Raw genomic sequence first — 22,893 nt, forward strand, 5'->3', positions numbered from 1 at the left:
AAAATATCAAAATAACAGCAAAACTACATAACAAATCTATTTACATCTAATCATGTACCTCCCAAAAACAGCAACATAACATTCTAAAACCTTGACATTTTCTCTTAAGACCGCAGAGTTTTGGTTGCAGAGTGTTCATAAATATTTAAGGAAATATTTTAAACAGAAAAGAAATATATGGGAATTCATTTTTTTATATGTGTGATTTATTTAAAATATATTATTTATTTTCTTTTAATTAAATAAAAGAAAAACTGCAGTATATTCATGATTTGTTTCGTTCATTTTCATACATTTTCCAATGTATTTTATAAATAAATTTAACATATATTCCTTTTCTGTGTGAGGTTATCACAGAAGTGACTGGAAAATGGGAATTCTGGCGTGTCCTATTCACAGTATCAGTTCAGGCAGGCGTGTTAATGAAGTTTTGACAGTGTTCCCTGATTAGGATCTTATCTGTTGATAATTGAGCGATGTTACGCTCTTAAATCCAGTGTAATGTTCTTATCTCTCTGTACAAAATTAGTACAAAATCACAAAAGGAAAATGCGGTCTATTTAAATTAAAGAAATAAAAAATAATGATGATAAGTATCTAAGATTATAATTCTTCAGTCCTTCAGGCAAATTCACTTGAAATGTACTTTTCACATCTATAAAACTTTTAAAACATTTAAAACTTCACACTCAGTTTCCCAGCTAACAGAGAACTACTTTTTGAGAACTTTTAGCAATGATTTGAAAAGAATCCAGGAATATTACAGAAATAATATTCCAGGAACATTCTGAAAACATAAAGCGTCGCAATGCTTATTGCTATCTTACACCCCACCAACAGTTCATATTCATGCCTTCCGTCTGTGTCGCTTAAATAGCAACAGTGTTTCTGAATAAATCTACACTGATGTTCTGGAAATGAGGTGTGTTCAGGTACATTTCAGGTGTATTGCTATCTTGGCAGTGGAAAACACAGGTGCTCCACTGACTGACTACAACCCTGACAACAGTCAACCGCTCGATGTTCTTCGCTATCTTGGCAATAACATTGCTGTTCCCATAAAGTACCTGCTTACACACTCTCACAGCGTGAACCAGCAGCTCAGTTTTCTCTGCTAAGAAGCGTTGGACACGTCCAGGTAGATGCACCGCCAAAGTAAGAGCTCACCTGGCTCTTAAAAGGAATGATGAGCAAAAGAGTGACACTCTGATTGTTTTTTCATATTAAGCCCAAAATTAACCACACCCATGATTAATTAAGAGAAGTAGTACATGTCTTTTGCGAGGTTTGAGCTGCGCAAGTGTACTTTTCCCGTCGTTACGATAGCAAAGACACATTGACACACCCCTTAAACCAAGCTGCACGGTGCACAGGGTTGAAGGCTCACCTATAGATCACTAAAATAGGACCCAATATGTGACATAATAAATATAAAATGATTGGATTTTTTTTTAACGTTCCAAGCTAGACAAATACTTGACTAACGTTATGGAAACATTGGAACTTAAAAATAAAGAATGATAGAAGTGTTGTTGCAGCAGTGTTACCTGAAAATGTTTTAAATGTTAAATAAAACATTTAAACATTCAAAAAACATTCAGAAACCTTAGAAGATTGAAATCTCTGAGAATATTAATTGTAACATTTAGTTAATATGTTTGTTAGCTTGGATTATAACAGAAAACAGTTAAAACGCCATAATTGCACACCATCAACAACATATATGAGTGTAATAATAATTATCTGTAGGTAAATTAAACGTTGTATTTAGTATTTCATATTTTGTAGTTCCTGAGTGTGTGTTAGACGATATATCCGTAGGTATTGTTGTACGTGGGGGCGGTGTAGATGGTGCTGCTGGGCGTGGACTGCAGGTCTTTGTGGGCGTGGCTCATCTGACTGTAGGCTGCTCTGGAGTGTAGGCCAGATCCACGACTGGCCGGGCGGCTCTCGGGCGCTGGAGAGTCTTCCCTGAAAAAGCCCAGCAAACACACACAGAGTACAGTATTAGATATAGGAGGAGGAGGGTCGTACTGAGATACAGCACTACTAAAGACTATATTAAAGCTATGCGGGAACACATGCAGAATTACTTATAATAACAAGTCAGAATATGTTTTATATTTTATATTCTTCTAATTCTTCTAAGGGTTTGGTAAATTGGCATTGGGGAGAAAATTATATAAAATTAAATTAAATTAATTTATATGTTTCTAAAGTTTCAAAGCAAACTCTGATTTAAACAGTTATCAAAATATCAGTAAAACTACATATCAAAACATCTAATCATATATTCCCCAAAAACACCAACATAGCATTCTAAAACACTGAAATTTTCTCTTAAGGCCGCAGGGTTTTGGGGTCTTCATAAATATTTAAGGTAATATTTTTAACAGAAAATAAATATATGGTCATTTATATATTTATGTGAGATACATTTCAAATATATTCATTATTCTCTTTTATTTAATTTATAAAAAGCTTCAGGTATCAGGTTTCTCTTTGAGGACAGATCTTCTGCTTTTCCTTCACGCTGTGAAGCTCCAGCTCATCCCAATTAAATCACCTCAAATCACCATCTTAGTGAATCAGGTTTAGATCGGGGCATTAATGTGGAGGAATAACACTATTTTCTGTTTACAACGTAATTCCATATGTGTCCCTTAATCGTTTTAATGTCTTAATTTTTTTAATGTTTTTTTAATGTTTTAATATTAATGTACAATGTAGAAAAAAATACTATATTTATTATATTAAAGTCAAACGGGCACTGGATGTTAATCTACACAGATTTCTCTCTTTGGGTGAGTAAAGTGCTTCCGTTTATTTACAGTAAGCTTAGAATTTCAATACTTTCAACAGTGCCAGCCAACAGCGCTACACTGAGGAACACTCAGTGTTCCGCTAATTTAGGGCAATATTAGCTAGCAATTCTTCCCACGTAGCTTCTTTTAACACAGTAAACACCCAACTACAGTCTGAAATACTCACCTCTGAAGTGCTGTGGTTAGTGGCTAATGCTAATGCTGCTGCTGCAGCCTTAGTGCTGAAGAAACTTTGCTGAAATCTCACCCTTATAATGCTGTACTTCAGCAGAGTGGCTTTACTGCTTCTTAATACCTGACTGGTAGAATGAATATATTGAATACATAAGGAGCACCAGATTATAAGGCGCACTGACGACTTTTGGGAAAAAATTTTAGAATTTTAAGTGCACCTTATACTGCGGAAAATACAGTTAATAAAGAAATAAAATAAAAAAAAACTTTTAATGAGAAGTTGCATTTAAACTTTAGACTGGAATAATAAATGACAAATGGATGGGAATTTCACTCTAGTATTAATTTTTTTTTTCTCTCTAAAAGTACAGTTTTTTTATTTTATTATTTAAAATTGTATTACTATTTCAGTCACAGAAGGTAGAAATTAGCTTCACCTGCACAACAACAGTTTATCTTCTGTACAGATCACTGGTTTTACCTGATATCGTTGGAGAGCTCTTTCTCATAGCGCCTTCGTTCCCACTTAAACACCAGCAGCCATATAACCAGAACCAGGATGATGATCAGCAGCAAGCATCCACACACTGTTCCAGTGATCACCCCAGCTCTGTTAGGTGCTATACACACACACACACACACACACACACACACACATACGGACATTAGTCACTAGTCTTATTTTGTGCTTTTTGCCCAGCACTCTGTACAACAGCCGCTTTGGGGCATATTTTGCCCCAATAAATCACTTTTTACACCGTTATCCAGCTCAAAGTAGCTTCTTGCTAGAATCCGGAGAGCCCTGACATTTAAAATGAGGCATTCATAACTTAAAAACTGCACAAGAAGCTTATTAAAACCACTGTTTACATCCCATATCACTTCTTTGTAGCTCCGCTGCTCTACCAGGAGGTAGGCAATGCGGAGCCTATGTGTATATATGTCTATAACATTATCAGTACAAAGATGGTGCCACTACAGGATGTCAACAGTGGTTTTTAATAAGCTTCTTCTGCACTTTAAGTTTAAGTTATTAATGCCTCGTTTTAAAAATCAAGGCTCCATGGATTCTAGAAAGGCGGTGTGGAGCTGAATTGAGCTGAATAACGGGTGAAAAAAGCGATTTGGCCGTTGTACAGAGTGCTGGGAAAAAAGCACAAAATTACTGTATCTCAGAAAGCTGCAGGAGAGCAGGGGTGTGCTATACAAGAAAGGTAAGTACTTTTTATCATATTTTACTACAAAACAAACAAAAGTCCATTTTACACCAGAGATCTCCTTTAAGTTTTACTATTAATTATGGTGTGTTAACAGTTATTATAAGATTATATCATCATAGGTTACAGCAGGGGTCTCAAACTCATTTTTGCCGAGGGCCACATTGGCATATTGGCTGTCCTCTGAGGGCCAGATGTAACTTATAAATATAAGAAAATGTAACCAGATGTAATACAAAATGAATGTAATTACTCCTTAATGTTAAATAACTCTCAATATACTATTTATTCAATCAAATATTACAGTTGCATGGAAAAATGGTTGCTTGTTGCTCTATTAACATAAATCCTTTTAATTTATAAGTTATATTAACTTTGATCAAAACGTTTGATACTGAAATAAGGCTTAATAAATATAAAATCAAAAATTGTGAGCTGTGACAGATTTAGCATTTCCTCAGATTTAGCAGTTCCTCATCCAACCACTAGTCGGAGCTGCAGCTGCAGCACCACAAACCCGCAGTCTTTGCTTAGTCAGAGCTGCAGCCCAGCCACGGGCTACAGGGCTCAGCTGAGCCAGTCTGTAGCGTTTTTAAAAATTTGTTCTTCTGTGTATGAAATAAAATAACCCCACTAACCGGATAATACAGCTCTCTACAGTTCATCTTTCAGCCCAAGCAGCTAACAGCAGCAGTTTAGAGCAGCGTCACGGAGGCACTGCTCGGATTACATTATAAACAGGTCAGTTAGCGCGCTGCTAACCTCAGGATGTTTATAACTACGGAGTTTAGTGGACACACCACGGCAGCAAGGTTAGACTGTTGAAGGCTACTGGAGACTATTAAAGCAGGCAACGCAGCGTAAGCAAAAAAAAAACAAAAACCACACACACACACCAAAATACAAGTTAAGATAAAATATGAAAACGAACATAATAAAGCATAAATAATTAAATTGAATTGCGGGCCAGATGTATGTTTATTTTGTTAACCCGTGAGGGGCCGTATGAAACCGCGTGCGGCCCGCGGGCCGCTACTTTGAGACCCCTGGGTTACAGCAATCATTGATTAGTATATGGAACAACAGCACACAGTGTGTGTGTGTGTGTGAGAAACACTCACGTTTTATAGCCTGCAGGTTGAGTCGACAGCGCTCTTTCCCCACAGCATTGGTTACTTCACACGAATAAACACCAGCCAGCTCTACTGAGTGATTACTGATCAACAGCTCCCCCGAAACAGGACCTAAAAAAAACAATATTATTATTATTATTATTATTATTATTATTATTATTATTATTATTATTATTAAGCCTATTATTAGCTTTTATTTTTATTGGTTTTTAATAGTCCTCATTTACCAAAAAAAGCTGTAATTGTATATACTGTTTTTATTATTATTATTCCTGTTATTAAATATATGATTAGTATGATGAGTCACATTATGGTTTCTAAGCTTTTATAATTTGTGGCATGCAGTAGAAAGGATTCTGCTGTTTGTAGTAATTATTACCGTCGCTGTCCTATAAAAAAACACATCTCCATTTTTGTTGATTTTTAGTTTACTAAATAATTTGAACAGACAAACTGTCCCTTACACTGTGCCAAAATTTATTAAAGAATGGACCAATAGAAACTCTTCAAAATGACCTGAAGTAAACTCTTTTTACACTGACTTCAATTGAAGGTTCACAAGGTTTTTTCTCTCTCCTGTAAAGTTGCTGTTTTGGAAATAACTGGTTTTTAATTGGACAGCGACGTTATGATAAAATTGGTTTATCTTCAGTGATGTCTTCTTGTCTGTATTATTATTATTATTATTATTATTAATATTATTATTATAATTATTATTATTATATACAGTATATTTAAAGTTTTGAAGAACACTTAATAAAATGGTTTTGTTACAGTAGAAATGCTTTCAATAGAGCCCTTTTCCAGACTGCAGTACTGTAATATTCCCACGGCACTAGAGGGCACACTCACTCTGCAGGACGGAGGGAGGAATTTGACCCCCGCTCTCTCTCCTCCACTGATACTGAAGGGGTCCGGACCCCTGATCGGACTCACAGCGCAGGGACACGGGCTGTCCCACGTCCTCGTCCCCGTCCACCCAGCACCTCGGCACTGACGGCCTCTCTGACAACAGGAGAGAGAAGAGTTACAGAATTTAGAGTGAAAATTTAGTAACTTACAATACACTGTAAAATCTAATTACCTAATCTTGCCTTTCTGTCTGTAATAAACACACAAAAAATAATAAAATAAAATCTATATTACAATAAATCCAATTAACAAAAATATTTATTCCTAAGTATGATCAAATAAAGTGTATTAAATCACAAAGAGTTAGTAAAAATGAGCTTGTATTACTTCGCCTCATTTATCCTGTAGTGCTGACACGCCCTAATGACTGTGTTGCAGATTTTTTTGTCCAGTCCAGTGGGCGGGGCTAAGCTACTGCTTCATTGGCTGGTTTATGATATATTCTAATGGACACTAATTACTCTAAATTAGTGTTGTGATCTGTGCAAAAAAACATTTGAAAAAAATAAAACTACATGATGTCCATGATTGTAATTGACACAGGGTCTGAAAAGGCTTGATACTTAAGTACTAAAGTACTTAATTATTTACTGTAAATGTATAGCATACTTAAAATTACTAGCAGTCTCATGTGCTGCCAAAAAAATATTGAGAGGTCGCTGGTTCAAATCCCGGGGATGCAGCTCACCATCAGCTGCCAGAGCCCCGAGAGAGCAGAATGGGCCTTGCTCTCTCTGGGTGGGTACAGTAGATGGTGCTCTATCTTTCCCCTCATCACTCCTAGGGTGATGTGGATCAGCACAAGGCTGCATCTGTGAGCTGATGTATCAGAACCGAGTCGCTGCGCTTTCCTCCGAGGGCGCTGAATATTTTGAACTGTGTTGTGTTTTAACTTTGGTTTCTTGTTGAAACCAACATTTTTCAGTCTTCTCTGTGGAGAAAAGCTCACCTTTTTTTGTTCTATTAAAACAAATTATGATATGAATAATATTAAAGCATTCTATAGATAATTGATCAAATAAACAAATAATTATAAATATACCTGAGTAAACATATATAATAAAAAAATATATATATTTTATATATTCGCTTGGATCTAACGCCTCCCTCTCTCCAGTAACATTGTTATGGCTTTTTATTATTTATTTAGTTTTTTTTTTAAGTTATCTGCAGCCTGTAATTAACTAGAACTTAAAAACAGCTATTACAATTATTATTAGTTGATTTTATTGGTACCTGAGTAAAAATGACACATTTCTTACTCAAGTCATGACCTCTGTTAGACTTTACAGTGTACGAAAAGTGCAAAAAGGCGAAGGATGATATATATATATATATATGTACAGTACAGGCCAAAAGTTTGGACACACCTTCTCTTTTTCGATGCATTTTCTTTATTTTCATGATTATTTACATTGTAGATTCTCACTGAAGGCATCAAAACTATGAATGAACACATGTAGAGTTTTATGTACTTAACAAAAAATGAGCTGTCCTCCACAGTCACCGGACCTGAACCCAATCCAGATGGTGAATAAGTGCTAATAAACACCTCTGGGAACTCCTTCCTTTAACACTGTTGGAAAACCTGGAAAAAAATCAGGTGACCACCTTATGAAGCTCATTGAGAGAATGCTGCCAAGAGTGTGCAAAGTAGTAATCAGAGCAAAGGGTGGATATTTTGAAGAAACTAGAATATAAAACATGTGTTTTTAGTTATTTCATCTTTTTTTGTTAAATACATAAAACTCCACATGTGTTCATTCATAGTTCTGATGCTTCAGTGAGAATCTACAATGTAAATAGTCATGCAAATATAGAAAACACATTGAAAAAGAGAAGTTTTTTTGGCCTGTACTGTATATATATATATATATAAATTCTCAGAGGAATAGAAATTAGTTAGTGCAGAAGGCTGTTTACTCCACACAGAGGGGTTTTACACAAAGAGCTGAAGGACAGCAGCAGCAGCAGGAGGTACAGGAAGCTCCACGTCGGGCAGCAGATTGGAGGCAGTATTAGTCTGAGAGTGTAGCTGCAGTGGCTGCTGGCCTAAGAGAAGTAATGCAGAGGGAGATTGAATTGTACAAGTGAAATAAAGGAAATGCTGAGTGTAGCAAAGCAAAAAAGAAAAATCAATGCGCCGGGTGTTCAAAGAGGACAGACAAAATAATGGAAACGGCTGGTGTGATGCAGTGAGAGATGTAGAGCACTGTGTTTTTACGTTATTAACACTCACACTGTGCCACGTGCACTTAAACACAATGCATTAATATTACTATTATTATTACTATTATTATTTTATTGATATCCATTGTTGTTCTGTCGTTCTGTAGTCAGCAGCATGCCCATATTCGTATTAAGAGCTCCGGGTCGAAGAGCGTTTCTGAAAATGGCTGTTATTGTCCTCTCTGGTGCACAAAAATCTTCTAAATCCAATAGGTTTTGTCCTCCTGCATGTCAATAGATCCTCTGAATCCTCAGATCTTTAAAGCTGTGATTGTGATGCTGGGGACAGTATCTCTCGTCATTCAGTGTGTTTTCTTTCATTTTATGCTTTTTTTTTGCATCGTGCATTTAATATTAATACTGTATTAAAGCTACACTGCAAAAAATGCATTGGCAAAAGCTAGACAAAATTTATGTAAATTGAGACATAAATGTTTAAACTTCGCAAAAAAAAATTCTTAGTAAGATTTTTTTTTTAAATAAGCTATTTTGTGGCTTAGATTTTCACACAAGAATCAGTATAACATGACTAGTAACTTTTTGTGCTTATTTTGAGTCTAAATTACTTTAAAAAAGAGTGAAAATTCTAAGTGAGACTAAATAAGATCATATTCCTAAAATAAGTAAAACAATCTTACACTTATGATAGTAAGACCAAAAAAAAATCTATCATAGAAAAAAATAAGATTTATTGCCTTAAAACTAGTTATTTTCTCTTGCTAAAAATAATCCTACAAACTAATTCTACACCGCAAAACATCCATTGGTGAAAACTAGACGAAATATATGTAAATTAAGACTTTTACGCTTATATTAAGCAAATAAATCTGCCAAAGGCGTAAGCAAATTTTTCTTAGTAATCAGTGAAGAAAGACTTAAATCAAGCAAAAATCACCTTACCTCTGAACGCAAGTATCAGAATAACTTGATTGCTGACTTTTTGTGCTTATTTTAAGTTCAAATTATCTAAAATAAGGTGAAAATTCTAAGAAAGATAATAATTCTGAGTAAGATAATTATCCCTAAAATAAGTTAAGTAATCTAACTTTTACAATTCTTAGTCTTATCAGAGAAGAAAATAAGATTTTTTGCCTTAAACATAGAGAAAATTGCTTGCTAAGATTTAGTTTTTTTGCAGTGTATCAACTAAAATTGTCTAATATTAAGGCTTCTTCTTATTCTTCTCAGAGAAGACTTTTCATCTTACTAAACATTGTGGAAGTGTTAGATTATTTTGCATATTTTAGGAATAATTATCTAACTTAATCTTGTTTTAAGTCATTTATACTCAAAAAAGCACAAAAGTAATCAAACTATTCTGACTCTTGTCTCAAAATGTAATATATTTATTTGCTTGATTTTAGTTACTTAACTCATTTTTGAGACTTTGTTGTTGCTTTTTTAAAGAAATCTTACTAAGAAAAAATAGCTTAGGTAGGTAGGTTTTTTGTTGCTTAATAAAAGCATATACTTTTGAATCTCAACAAATATTGAATATAACTGAAAATGTATTTTATATCTGTAATTCACTTTATTATTTAGATGTATTAAACACAGAGTGATCTATTTTAAGCGTTTATTTCTTTTATTGATGACGATTATGGATTAGAGCCAATAAAACCCTCAAAATCAGTGTCTCAGAAAATCTGAATATTATATAAAAATCTATATATTATATGTCAGCAGAGGGAAGCTGTAAGATATGAAGTGCTGTAAGATTTTATGGAAAAAAAAATGCACTGACTTTAGACTTGATAATAAAACACAGTGGATCAACACCAGCAGATAACATGTCTCTCCAAACCATCACTGATCATCAGTAAATTTTACATTTCATTTGTAAATCAAGGTAAATTAAGGGAGTATCCGAGTAGCATCACACTGCTAGCGCTCGGAGGAAAGTGCAGCAACTCGGTTCTGATACATCAGCTCACAGACGCAGCCTTGTGCTGATCCACATCACCCTAGGAGTGATGAGGGGAAAGAGCGCCATCCACTGTATTTACCCAAAGAGAGCAAGACCAACTGATGGCAAGCTGCATGGCTGGGATTTAAACCAGCGATCTCACGATCATAGTGGCAGCGTCAACCGCTGAACCATTTGGCTTCCTTGTCAGCTGTTTTTTTTTAACGTCACCACATCTCTAAGATCTTCACGCTTAATCAGCAGCAAATAAGCACGTACAAGCCAACAGTCTGATTCCAGCATTTGTTTTTTCTCTCTTTTTTTATTTTTTAAAAAAGCTAATTTTAGCCAATTCACACCAGAACACTGTTCTCATAAAGCTCACCTTTCACTGAACTAAAACACAGTTCTCATGCAGCCGGATATACAGCACATACAGTGTGAAGAACAGCTCTGTAAATACAATAGAAGCCTCTAATCTACACTAGTCGAGTGTTCCCAAATAATCCTGTGTTTCCTTGTTTCAGTAAAAGTCTGTATTACTTGTTTAGCAGCTTTTAGAGAAAGAGAAAAAGCTGCCAAACCCGTTCCATCATGTTTTCACACTGTTCTTTTATCTCTGGCAAAATCTACAGAAAAACAAGCGCAAATAAAGAGACAGGTTCACTGGAGTCAGTGTGTGGATTAATGAGCACTAATGAGGGTTAATCCTCTATGGCATGAATTAGAATTATGTTATTTGGGATGAAACACATTTTGGAAGCTTTAGATTCCCTCTGGATTTAGCAAACTTAAATTTAGATTTTTACTTTTGACAACAAGCTGATAATGATTTGACTCATTTTACTACATTTACAACAAAAATGTAAGAATATAGTAAGAATATAAGGAGCCAAATATTGTTCTTTACATATTCTTTGACATATACATATTTTTATTTATGATCCACTCGTTGTATTGCACGTAGATATGCCATGTAACATTAAACGTGGTTGGTGTGGTGCAGTGGATAACATCACCGCCTGCTTATGAGCTACCACATCATGTGGGAGACTGGGATTCAACTCCCACTCTGGGTGACTGAATGCTGCTCTACACCAATAGGAGTCCTTGGGCAAGACTCCTAACCCTACACTGGCTCAAGTGTGTAATAGAAATAACCTTGTTAATTGCTCTGGATAAGAGCATCAGCTAAATGCTATAAATGTCTAATAAATGTAAATAATACATTTAAAAAAAAGAATAAGACAGAGGGATCTATCATACAGCCTGCACAAGGCATGTCGCAAAGCTAATTGCTATCTTAAGCCCCATCAACAGTCTTTTTTACTTCTGTTACAAAATCATCAGTGTTTAGAATTAAATCTACACTCATGAGTGTGATGATCTGGAAGTGAGGTGTGTTCAGGTAAATTTCTGGCTTGTTTCTATCTTGGTGGCGGAAAACACAGGAGCTCCACTGACTGATTAAAACCCTGACAACAGTCTACAGTCAGCCGTCCAATCCTATCTTAGTCATGCAGGACCCGACTCTACTTTTAACTCAACAATAAACAGAATAAAGAATAAAATAACATTGCTGTTCTCTTAAATAAGCTGCTGGTGTATCTTCACAGTGTGAACCAGCAGCTCAGTATCTGTCTCTGCTGAGACGCACAAAAGCTCCGCGCTGTTAAGAAACGAACGCGCCAAAGTCAGAGCTCATCTGGCTCTTAAAGAGAATAATGAGCAAGTGACTCACTGATTGGTTTGTTTTACGTTACTCTCCAAATTAACCACACCCATGATTAATTAAGAGAATTAGTTAATGCCTTTTACGCATTTTGAGACGCACAAGCATACTTTTCCTGTCGATACGATAGCAAAGACACACCGACATGCCCTAAATCAAGCTGTATACAATTTGCAATTGACCAGTTCTCTGTGGATCAGTAAAATAGGGCCAAAAATCAGCACACATGTTCATGTTTCTGTTTAGTCATCCAAACATACATTTCTTTCTTTCTTTTTTTTCTCCTTTTCTCTCTATCAGTCTTGCTTTCCAACTTCTTTTCTATTCCTTTTCCCCCTTTATCTCATCTTCCCCCAATTATCCCCCTTTCTTCCTCCCCTGTGTCTTACTCCTAAATCCCTGCAATTGTAAACCCCCTTAAATATACTCACAAAAGACAAAAAAATAAGAACAAAAAAAAACACAACAAAAAAACTAGTGACTGTTGTAATTTGTAAATAATCAAATGAATAAACAATAAATAATTAATATTCCTCCGAAGAGGAGGGGTGGTGGCGGTCCAAAAAAAAAAAAAAAAAAGTAAAATAGGGCACATGCTATGGGATGGAAAGCTGTAATAACCAAAATTTTGGTTTGTTGGTCAAGTTAACTACCTGCAGTTAATGTCTGGTCATGAGCGGATGTTTGCAGAAACAAAGAAATCTGAAAAAACTGCATTACCCATCACCACCAGTGAGACTTTGTGCATGTCCACCCCGGGAGATTTCTTCACTTTGCACTGGTACGTTCCACTGTGGGCAGCCTGAACTGAGCCGATGGAGAGTGACGCATCACCCTGACTCGGGTCTGAGGCAGAAAAATCCACTCCTCCTGCTGGAGTGACGTGGATATACTTTCTTCCACCTGAGTATGAAATGATCTGATAGACAGAAAACACAGATATACAACAAATTATCGATTCTATATACTGTATACACACAACAAGGCCACTATCATACACCCTGCACAAGGTGTATTGCGATGCTTATTGCTATATTCGCTTAAATATATCTACACTGATGGGTGTGGTGGTCTGGAAGTGAGGTGTGTTTAGGTAAAATGGAAAACACTGGAGCTCCACTAACTGAATACAACCTAGACAGGCCTCGACACTCTGACGCTCATTGCTATCTTGGCAACACAGGTGCATCTCACTTACACACCCCAATGAGCACTGACAATGCTAAGCTGTGTGTCACTGCCCATTCCCTTTAAGAGGCAGGTGAGCTCTGACTTTGGCAGGTTCTTATCTTAACAGCACGATGCTTTTGTGCATCTAAGTAGAAGAAGCTGAGCTGCTGGTTCACACTGTGAGGATACACCAGCAGCTAATTTAAGAGAACAGCAATCTTATTTTATTCTTTATTCAGTTCATTGTTGAGATAAAAGTTGGGTTTGTGCTCTGTAGTGCGTATGTGCGTCTGTGTGTGTGTGTGTGTGTGTGTGTGTGTATAACTAGTGGGGATATACGAGTGCTGGGAACACCAATAGGAATGGACTCTGATGGTTGACTGTTGACTGTTGAGGGTATTAATCAGTCAGAGGTGCTCCTGTTTTACCTGTTTTCCACTGTGAAGATACCTAAGAAATTTACCTGAACACACCTCACTTCCACCTCACCATCACGCCCATCAGTGTAGGTTTAATCCTAACTCTAAACGACAATATTTGAACACCACAGGGAAAAATAAGACGTGAAAATAATGAATGAACAAATGAATGAAAGAATGAATGGATAAATAAAGTTACACTCATGTAGTGCCTTTTCTAGAAACCCAAGCATGCTTTACAATCACATTTTTATTAGGTGGCATTGCTAAGAGAAAGACTAATTTTAATTATTTTGTCTTTTTATTTATCTAATTTTATGTTTTACCTTTTAACCCGTTCATTTCATCCTTTTATTAGTTTTATTACTGGTTTTACTTTTGGCCTTTTAGCTTTTTATTTCATTTATTTCTTCCTTTTATTTTTTATACTTCCTTAAAATTTATTTTAGTTCCAACATTTAAGTTTTTTTATAATTCTGTTGTAATTTTAGTCCTCTATTTCTTTAATTGTGTTTATATTTTGTTATTCTAATTGTTTATCTCTTTGTTCTATTGCTTTACCTTTTAGCCTGTCTGCATATCCTTTTATTCTGGATTATTTTAATTCTTCTTAATTTAATCCTATATTTTTTGCTTGTTTTTATAGTTAAAATTTTTTCAGTCGCTTTAATTTTGTTAATGCTCAGCTGCATTGAAAAAGGGTTACTCTCAATGTATTACAGAGTGGAAATAAAGGTTGATTGATCGATTTATGCTAACAATGCTAACAATGCTAACAATGATATTAATTGATATTGCCTTTAATTCACCAATTCTCCTCACCAGCTGGTCTTTCTTTGTGGTGTCCGGACTGACCAGTGACCACTCGATATCCAGATCTCCCACATCCTCAGGGTCTGGAGTGTAGATGCAGTCCACCGTCGCCTTTTCGCCCTGAGCCAGACGTAACGTCTGAGGCCCGCTGGAGCTCACCCTCATACCCTGAGTCACATCTACACACCATCAGAGAAATACTTTATTCAATATATTCATTCAAAACCACAGAAACAGGGCATTTACTGTATCTGTGCACTGCTACACCTGTGTTAAACCTGGTGAAAAACAATATATATACTTAATTGTACTTAAAATATATTGAGAAATGTCTAAGTATGCTGTAAATATACAGATGTATGTGCTTACTTAAATTATATTAAAAGTACATTAATATATTGCTTTCACCAAATGTTTAAAAGTAAAATTTGATCATACTTTTTAAAAACTACAATATATAATTTAAATGTGTATTTAAATAACTAGACTACTATGAAGGACACTTTTAGTTAAATATAATAATATAAAAAAAACCCAAAAATAACTATTTCCAAATATACTTTTGTCATTTTTTCTACAACTTTTTAGAAAGTAAATGAAATGACTACATTGGTAATTTCCAAAATATATATGTATAGTTAGGTATTGCGTTAATTATAATAGTTAAAATGTGTTTCAATGCTCTGTAATTATAATGAGGAAAATATTACAGATATAAGTATATTATAGGATACAGTGTTAAATAAAATTTAAATGTCTAACGAAAAATGTACATTTGTAACACACTAAAAATTGTAGTGCAGTATATTAAAATATATTTTTATACTCAACAATGTACAGTATACTAGAAGTGTGCCACTTGCTACTTACAAAAGACAGGAACAAGAAGCATGTATATTTGCACTCATGTGTAAATAGATCACATATATTTAACATCAATTCTTAGTACATTTCTAATATACTTGGTGTATAATAAATAGTGATTCAGTTTAATACTCAATAAATGTATTATAATTTTACTGTAAGCATATTTATATTATGGGGTTACATTCATGAAGTAGTTTAAATGTTTAAATGTTACTTAAGTATATTTAAAATAATTCCATTTTAGTACAGTTAAGTACACTTAGCACAATTTAAGTAAGACTTTTGTACTATTTTTATACAATTATAGTATAATAAGTACAAAAAAGCTGTTCCATTTTAGCATTCTTTAAATATACTGATTAATAATAATGTGGCTACAAGAACACTTTAGTGCACTATAGCATAATAATGCTTAGTATACTTTAATCTACTGTTTTTTCACTAAGGTATGTATCTGAGTGTAGACATCAAGTGGAAAAACCTCTTCATTCTGTTTACTATGTGAAATAAAAGCTAAGATCTTTCTCAGAAGCTCTTTCTTAAAGCAAGACCTTAAAAATGTCAGAGGTGTTTTCAGTCTCAGCGGTGAGTTCTGATTGTTTCTCTACAGAAAAGTCGAGAAAAGCTTGCTGCAATTTTCTCTGCAATCACGTCTTTTTTGAGGGGAACTTTCAACAACAAAAAAAAAAGCTTTGAGACTCTGACTGTAAACAGCAGCAAATAAAAACCAATCGACCACGCAGTGCATATCGATTCTGAGGCTGAATAACGGGCAACCTCAGGACAGACACATGGTGCACTTAGTGATTATACACGGTTTTGGAGTTCTAAACAACATATATATAACTTTACTGAATAACAGCAGACTGGCTGTTTATTTTGGTTTATTCTAATGTAATAAAGACTTAATTACAGGTGCTATAATAGTATTAGATTTGTTTTTATTATAAAGTATTAATTATTATTATTATTATTATTACTATTACTAATAATCATTTGATAGCAGTCATGCCTATATGTATCAGTCTTAAATATACTGGTCATGTTTGAGCTAAATGGCTGTGCAGGTGCAGTTTAACCTGATTTATTACCTAGATACTTTATTACTACAGCAATTAACTAATACCATCTCTGCTGCTGCTTCATTTTATGTAGACATTATAATAATAGTATACTAGAGTTAATTACAGGTAGACACTCTTACTGACCACTGACTTTAGGTTTATTTTATATAGAGTATAACATGTCTCAGTTTCTTCCATGAGGTTAAACTTTAAACTTGATAAACGTACATCCTAAAGCTAAAAAAAATATTTTAAATATGTAAAGAGCTGGGAACGTACCTGCACTGAGAGATAACGTTACCAGGAACAGTAAAGTAAAAGACTTCATCTTTCCTCCAGTGGCGGGTCTCTGTAGATTACTGTATGAAAAAACAGATAGAAATTAGTTTTACACAATACAAAGTTCATAGTGAAAACAGCTTACCATGGCACAGCAGAAGTGATGGGTTTAGTTCATTGCTTTAGTAACTCCCGACCACATGAGACAGGGTATGAAATTTCCAGGAAGTAAATCACCTGAGTAGTAGCCACATGGTTTAGGGGCTCTAAACTTACTCTATAAGGGGCTCACTAACTTACTCTAAAACTCAGCTCGCTGGTGTCACTCAGTCATTTTAAACTTTTAATATCTAACTACCTTTAGACAGCCCGTAGCTGTTCTACTTAATCTTATTTATTCTTAACTTTTATTTTTTTTATTTTAGTTATTCTCTGATTCTCTTATTCTTTATTTCCTTTTATTTATTATTTAATTTGTTATTTTTTATAGTTTTGTATGATTGCTTTTAAACTAATTTTGATTAGTTTATATTCTTATTCTTCTTATTATTATTATTTTAATTATTTTTTTTGTATTTTTATTGTACTTTGTAAAAGTATTCTTATTCATATTCATCATCCTGTATCTTTTTTTATTTTTATCTATTTTTATCATTTATTTACTGTTATTTTAAAATGATTAAATGTAGTTATTATTTTTTGTCATGTCAATCCCTGTATTTTAAATGCTCGGCTACAATGAAAATAAAGGTTTGCACTCAATGTACTTCTGAATTAAAATAAAGGTTGATTGATTAATTGATTGATTGATTGATTGATTGATTCCTCGTTTTTGACCTTGCTTTGTGTTACCAACCTTGATTTTTGCCTGCACTCTGATATTGCCCGTGTTTTGACCTCTGTTATGTTATCTCTTTGTTGCTGCTGTTTACTGGTATCGTCCTTGTTTTATATTGCCATCCTATTGTCTTATACCTAGATTTACACATTTTTATTTTATACTTATATTTAATAAAGTATATTTTGATTTGCATCATGTCTGAGACCCACTCAATCATGACAAACAACAACAACTACCTGCACTACCTCATGTCTACGGCTGGTTATTTTCACACTTTGTATAATTTTTGTATTTATATAGTCATGAATATATTATTAATCTATCTATCACAACAACAACAGTTATAATAATAATAATAATAATAATAATAATAATAATAATAATAATAATAATAATAATAATAATAATAATAATAATTTTACAGTGCAAGAAGCATGTATGCAGTAAGTTTAGCATTTTAAGTGAGTGTGTGTGTGTGTGTGTGTGTGTGTGTGTGTGTGTGAGTGTGTGTGTGTGTGTGTGTGTGTGCGAGGGTTTGCGGGAGGCAGAGTATAAGCTGAATTCATGCTTGGGTGTTCTTTTGTGTGAGACTTCATCCCACTCAATCGCTCGGGGATCTCAAGACAAATGCTTATGCCTGGTGGAGCGAAGCAACACACAAAAAAACAGAAAAAAAGGAAAGACAAAAGAGAGAGAGTTTTCTAGCGTTATCCAGAAGCACAGTGAGTCAGTGTGTGTGCTGATGATTAGGCAGAATGCCTGTCCAAGCACATTTCCATCGAGATGGAGATTCCACATTAGCGAGAGGAGCAACCATCAAAACACAATTACAGCCCAGGCTCACAAAGAGCCTCTATCTGCAGGCTGACTGCACACACTCCACTCTCTACACACTGCGTCCTGTTATCAAACAAATTCTCTGATTTTATCAGGTTTCCGCACTAATCACAGCCCTACTGCAGCGGCTCAGCTTAAAAAAAAAACACCGAAACTTCCTAAATGACTTTTAGTTTGGACATTCTGTACAGTTCTAGGGCTCTGTTTCAGTGATCTATAGGGTATTTATCGATCAGTTACGGATCACTCAGCTGGATTTAGGGTGTGTCGGTGTGTCTTTGGCTGCACGATGTATCGTTTAAGCATCGTCATGGCGATGTGCTCATGTGCAATAGTCACATCGCAGGACGTATGATGTCACTTAGGTCAATTAAATCAAACACGTCATGTTGCAATGTTTAATTCTTAAAACAAGCAGTAGATGCACAGCGCTGTCTCTGAGTCTGTGTGAGTGACAGGCTGCTGCTGCCTGAGAAGCACGAGGGGTAGAGGCAGGAGTAAACACGAGGTAACTGCATGCATGGCCTCCATCCACATGGTTGGGCACGTGCTTCTAAACGTGAGCACGTGTGGAAAGCTGTGCACCTCAGTCCAGCACAGTTTTGCAGTGCAGATATTTCCAGTTACAGCTGAATTCACGGTTTTAATCTCAGAAAAACAGAAAACGCTCTTATTTAACTTTTAGTGTTATTTTATTCTTTATTTTGCTTACTGTTGAGCTAAAAATTAGGTTTGTGCTCTGCAGTGCGTCCGTGTGTGTTTTATAAGCGGGGGTGTACGAGTGCTGGGAGCACCTGTAGGAATGATGATTGACTGTTGTCAGGGTTTTAATCATTCAGTGGCGCTCCTGTGTTTTTTCACCACCAAAATATATAGAAACACACCAAAAATTTACCTGAACACTCAACACCTCACTTCCAGACCACCACACCAAACCATCAGTGTAGATTTATTTCTAAACGCTGGCGCTATTTTAACAGCGTGGGAGCAAGGGGTGTAAGATAGCAATGAGCATCATGATGCGCCTTGCACAGTGTGTGTGATCGGGCCCCTAGAGTTGTGTATTTGGTACAATGTTTAAAACATTTGTTTGGACTATGAAGGAACACACAAGGTTTTTTTTTAAAGGAGTAAAATTATTTGAATATTTTCTAAACAGTACGAAAGTATCTTAATTATTTCTTAAAAAGCGCAACACTGTGAGAGAGCTAATTTTTTTCTGAACTATTCGTTTAAATTTGCTAAATTATCTAAATTATTTATTTGAAAGCGCTAAAGTATGAATGGGATAATAAAATTCAGTTCTTGATTTATTTTTTTTCCTTATTTAGCTGAGTAGTTGTTTCTTCTCATAATCTGGATTAGAACATTCACTCAAATATTCACTATTCACTGTAAACCTGTAACTCTACCTCTTCACAACTTTACTTTAACTGATGCTCTCAAACACTTTATTAAGATACAAGAAATACAAGTATTTAACTCTTGATGAGTTCAGCACAGCTGTTAACTGAAAGCCTGAATTCCAGGTGACTCTACTTCATAAAACTGACTGAGAAAATCCAGCAGAGATGTGTTTTTCTTCATAGTTTGGATGAGTTTAGTATTAATCTACTGGGTAGAACAATTTAAAATATTGAAAAAACACTGTATTTGAGGTGTCTCCATACATTTCCTGTTATTTTTTTTCTTCCACAGTAACTGTGTTGAGGCTGAACGGCATGAATACACAAATAACACAACCATACAAACACAAATATACAAATATATACACGCGCGCACACACACACACACACACACACACACACACACACACACACACAGTGTCAAACAGGACATAGATAATAGAGATAGCATCAGAATGCAAATACAGAGTCTGAGAGCACACACAGAGTACCACAACCCAAAACCAGTGAGTTTAACATAACAAAATAACACAAATGTTAAAGAATCATTGTAAAAAAAAGTAACGTAACAGGTTACCTGTCCATGCTTTTCAAAGCTTGACTCGAAACCATTTGGATTAAACCCTCTGAAACCCGACGCCGCTGTCCATGCTGCTTAATCCCTGCAGAGAAACATGAAAAACACGAAATAAAACAGTAAAATAAATAAAACACAGCTATTTTATCCCTTCAGAACAATCCCACCTCTTCTTAACCCTGATTAAAGCAGATTACTCTTCTGTACACCTACGCTGATCAGGTGCCACACAGTTAAACACACTTTTTCTTTCGTTTAATTCCTCAAACAGGTCTCAGAGCAGCTCAGCCACAGGTGGAGCAGGATATGAATAATGTATGAAGCGCAGTGCTGACTGTAGCTGATCAGCAGGGCAATAAAACCTCAAAACAGTTTCATTGGGAACGCTGGCTGATGCTGTAAATATCCCCACTAAAGCACTATACCACACAAATACATTAGCATAATTAAACACCAGACTCCTACCTGAATACCTGAATACCTGAGTCAGTCAGGAAGTGGTACCTGTACAGGTGCCTCCGCAGCTCTGCTGGTAAGCGGTGTCAGGGCGACAGGCCGTGCTCCTGAGGGACGAATCTCAGGTGACTAGAGCTGTTACTCCACCCAGAAAAACAAAGGGGAGGGAAAAGAGACTGAGAGAATCACAAAACAACGAGAACAAAGAGCTTAAATAACACAAAACAGCAGGAGAACGGCACCGAAATAACACAGCATTTACTAATGCAACAAAAAAAAAAACTGAATATCATTGAAAACGAGTGAAATTATTTAAGTATTTTCTATACAGTGCAAAATTATGTTAACTGTTCCTTAAAAAAGAGTTGAAAAAATATCTAAATAATTTGTTAAAAGTGCAAAACTCTGTGAATTATTTCTTAAAAAGAGCACTGTTTTCAGAATGATTTGTTTAAAAGTGCAAAATTATCAGAATTATTTCTTTAAAAGAGCTAAATTGTCTGAATTACTTTTTAAAAGTGTAAATAGAGCACAATTTTCTGAAGAATTTCTTAAAACAAGCTAAATTCAGTATAAACTTATGTTTCTATATGGAAAAAAAATATCAGAATAATCTCTTGACATATCCAATGCATCTGAATTGTTATTTTTTAAACTTAGCAAAACTATATTAATTCTTTCTTAAAAAGAGCAAAATTTTTAATATTTTTTGTTTCAGTTTTTACTTTAATTCAGAAATTCAGTTTAAAATATTAGTATAAAGATGTATTATACAGACAGATTGATCTACTTTAAGCGTTTATTTCTTTTATTGTTGATAATTATTATGGCTTACAGTCAATATAAATCCAAAAATCGGTGTCTCAGAAAATTAGAATATTATATAAGACCATATAAATTGGTACTTTTGGCAGTGTGGGCAGTGTGCCAAGTCCTGCTGGAAAATGAAATCCTGAACACCAAAAAGTTGTCAGCAGAGGGAAACCATCAATGATTGTGGAAACGTAAAAGAGTAGAGTATTTCTTTAGAAACGGAAAAGCATATTCAATATACTTTTAACTATTTAAAAACTTTGTTTATTAAAAAAGAATTTACAAACATAAGGTACACACATATATGAATTCAATCTTAAATCTAATGATCTAATTTTGTTTTAGGATTATGTAAGTTCTTTCTTGGAAAAAAAAGATAAGTAATTTTTTTCTGATTGGTTCCTGAAAACAAGCTAAAATATTTATTTGGTTTAAAATTATGTAAAATTATGTTATGTAATTATATTTTTTGTGAATATATAAATGGGAAAAAATGATAATATGAGGAAAATGATCTGAATTATTTGTTTTAAAGTAGCAAAATTGTCCACATTATTTTTTAAAAACATTTCTTTATACGATCAAAATTATCTGAATTACTCTAAAAGATCAAAATGATCTGAATTACTCTAAAAGAGCTAAATTATCTGAATTACTCTAAAAGAGCTAAATTATCTGAATTACTCTAAAAGAGCTAAATTATCTGAATTACTCTAAAAGAGCTAAATTATCTGAATGATTTTTTAAGTGCCAAACTATGTGAATTATTACCTAAGAGGAACCTTTTTTTCAGAATAAGTTTAAAAGTGCAAAATTATCAGAATTATTTCTTTAAAAGGTTTAAAAAAAACTATGTGGATTATTTTTTAAAAAACAGCCAAATTTACACAATTTTGCATGTAGAATTGTAAAAGTATGAGAATTATTTCATAAAAAAGAGCAAAATTATTGAATTATTTCTTGAAACAAGCAAAATTCAATATTGAATTAAAGATGGGAAAGATTCATCATACTTATTTCTTGACATAATCATATTAATCTTAATTCATATGAAATTTCATTTTGAATACAAATTATGCTTTTTAATAAAAATGTATTTTTTATGTAACACTTGTCGTATCATGGGACAAAGCAACTTCCATGTGTCTTATGTTACGCATTTAGAAAAATGCAGAGCTAGGAGTCTTATATAAAGCGTGCCTGGCTTGCAAATGTATTCATAT

The 22,893-nt window shown here is 34.5% G+C and overlaps 1 protein-coding gene across 2 annotated transcripts; it reads right to left on the reverse strand.

Moving 5' to 3' along the window:
- Positions 1-39: 39 nt before the first annotated feature.
- On the reverse strand, positions 40-20,952 carry vsig8a (V-set and immunoglobulin domain containing 8a). 2 transcript variants are annotated; one of them, XM_049469042.1, is made up of 9 exons: positions 20,867-20,952; positions 20,402-20,486; positions 16,741-16,820; positions 14,540-14,709; positions 12,849-13,047; positions 6,202-6,354; positions 5,338-5,460; positions 3,481-3,619; positions 40-1,971 (listed from the first exon to the last, which is right to left on the reverse strand). In XM_049469042.1, exons 2-9 carry the CDS (start codon positions 20,434-20,436, stop codon positions 1,803-1,805), a joined length of 1,068 nt encoding a protein of 355 aa, XP_049324999.1. In that variant the 5' UTR covers positions 20,437-20,486; positions 20,867-20,952; the 3' UTR covers positions 40-1,802. The 2 variants fall into 2 exon arrangements, with proteins under 2 accessions (XP_049324999.1, XP_007229973.3); XM_007229911.3 differs by lacking the exon at positions 20,867-20,952 and adding an exon at positions 20,615-20,686.
- Between the last annotated feature and the right edge of the window lie 1,941 nt (positions 20,953-22,893).

This window comes from Astyanax mexicanus, chromosome 20 (assembly GCF_023375975.1).
Source record: "Astyanax mexicanus isolate ESR-SI-001 chromosome 20, AstMex3_surface, whole genome shotgun sequence".
NCBI classification, from domain to species: Eukaryota; Metazoa; Chordata; class Actinopteri; order Characiformes; family Acestrorhamphidae; genus Astyanax; species Astyanax mexicanus.

Coding starts and splice junctions, on each gene's coding strand:
- vsig8a (XM_049469042.1), bottom strand. CDS start 20,436: ATGGTTTCGAGTCAAGCTTTGAAAAGCATGGACAG. Junction 16,821..20,401: donor GCTTTGAAAAGCATGGACAG/GTAACCTGTTAC, acceptor TTTTTCATACAG/TAATCTACAGAGACCCGCCA. Junction 3,620..5,337: donor CAACCTGCAGGCTATAAAAC/GTGAGTGTTTCT, acceptor GTGTGTGTATAG/CACCTAACAGAGCTGGGGTG.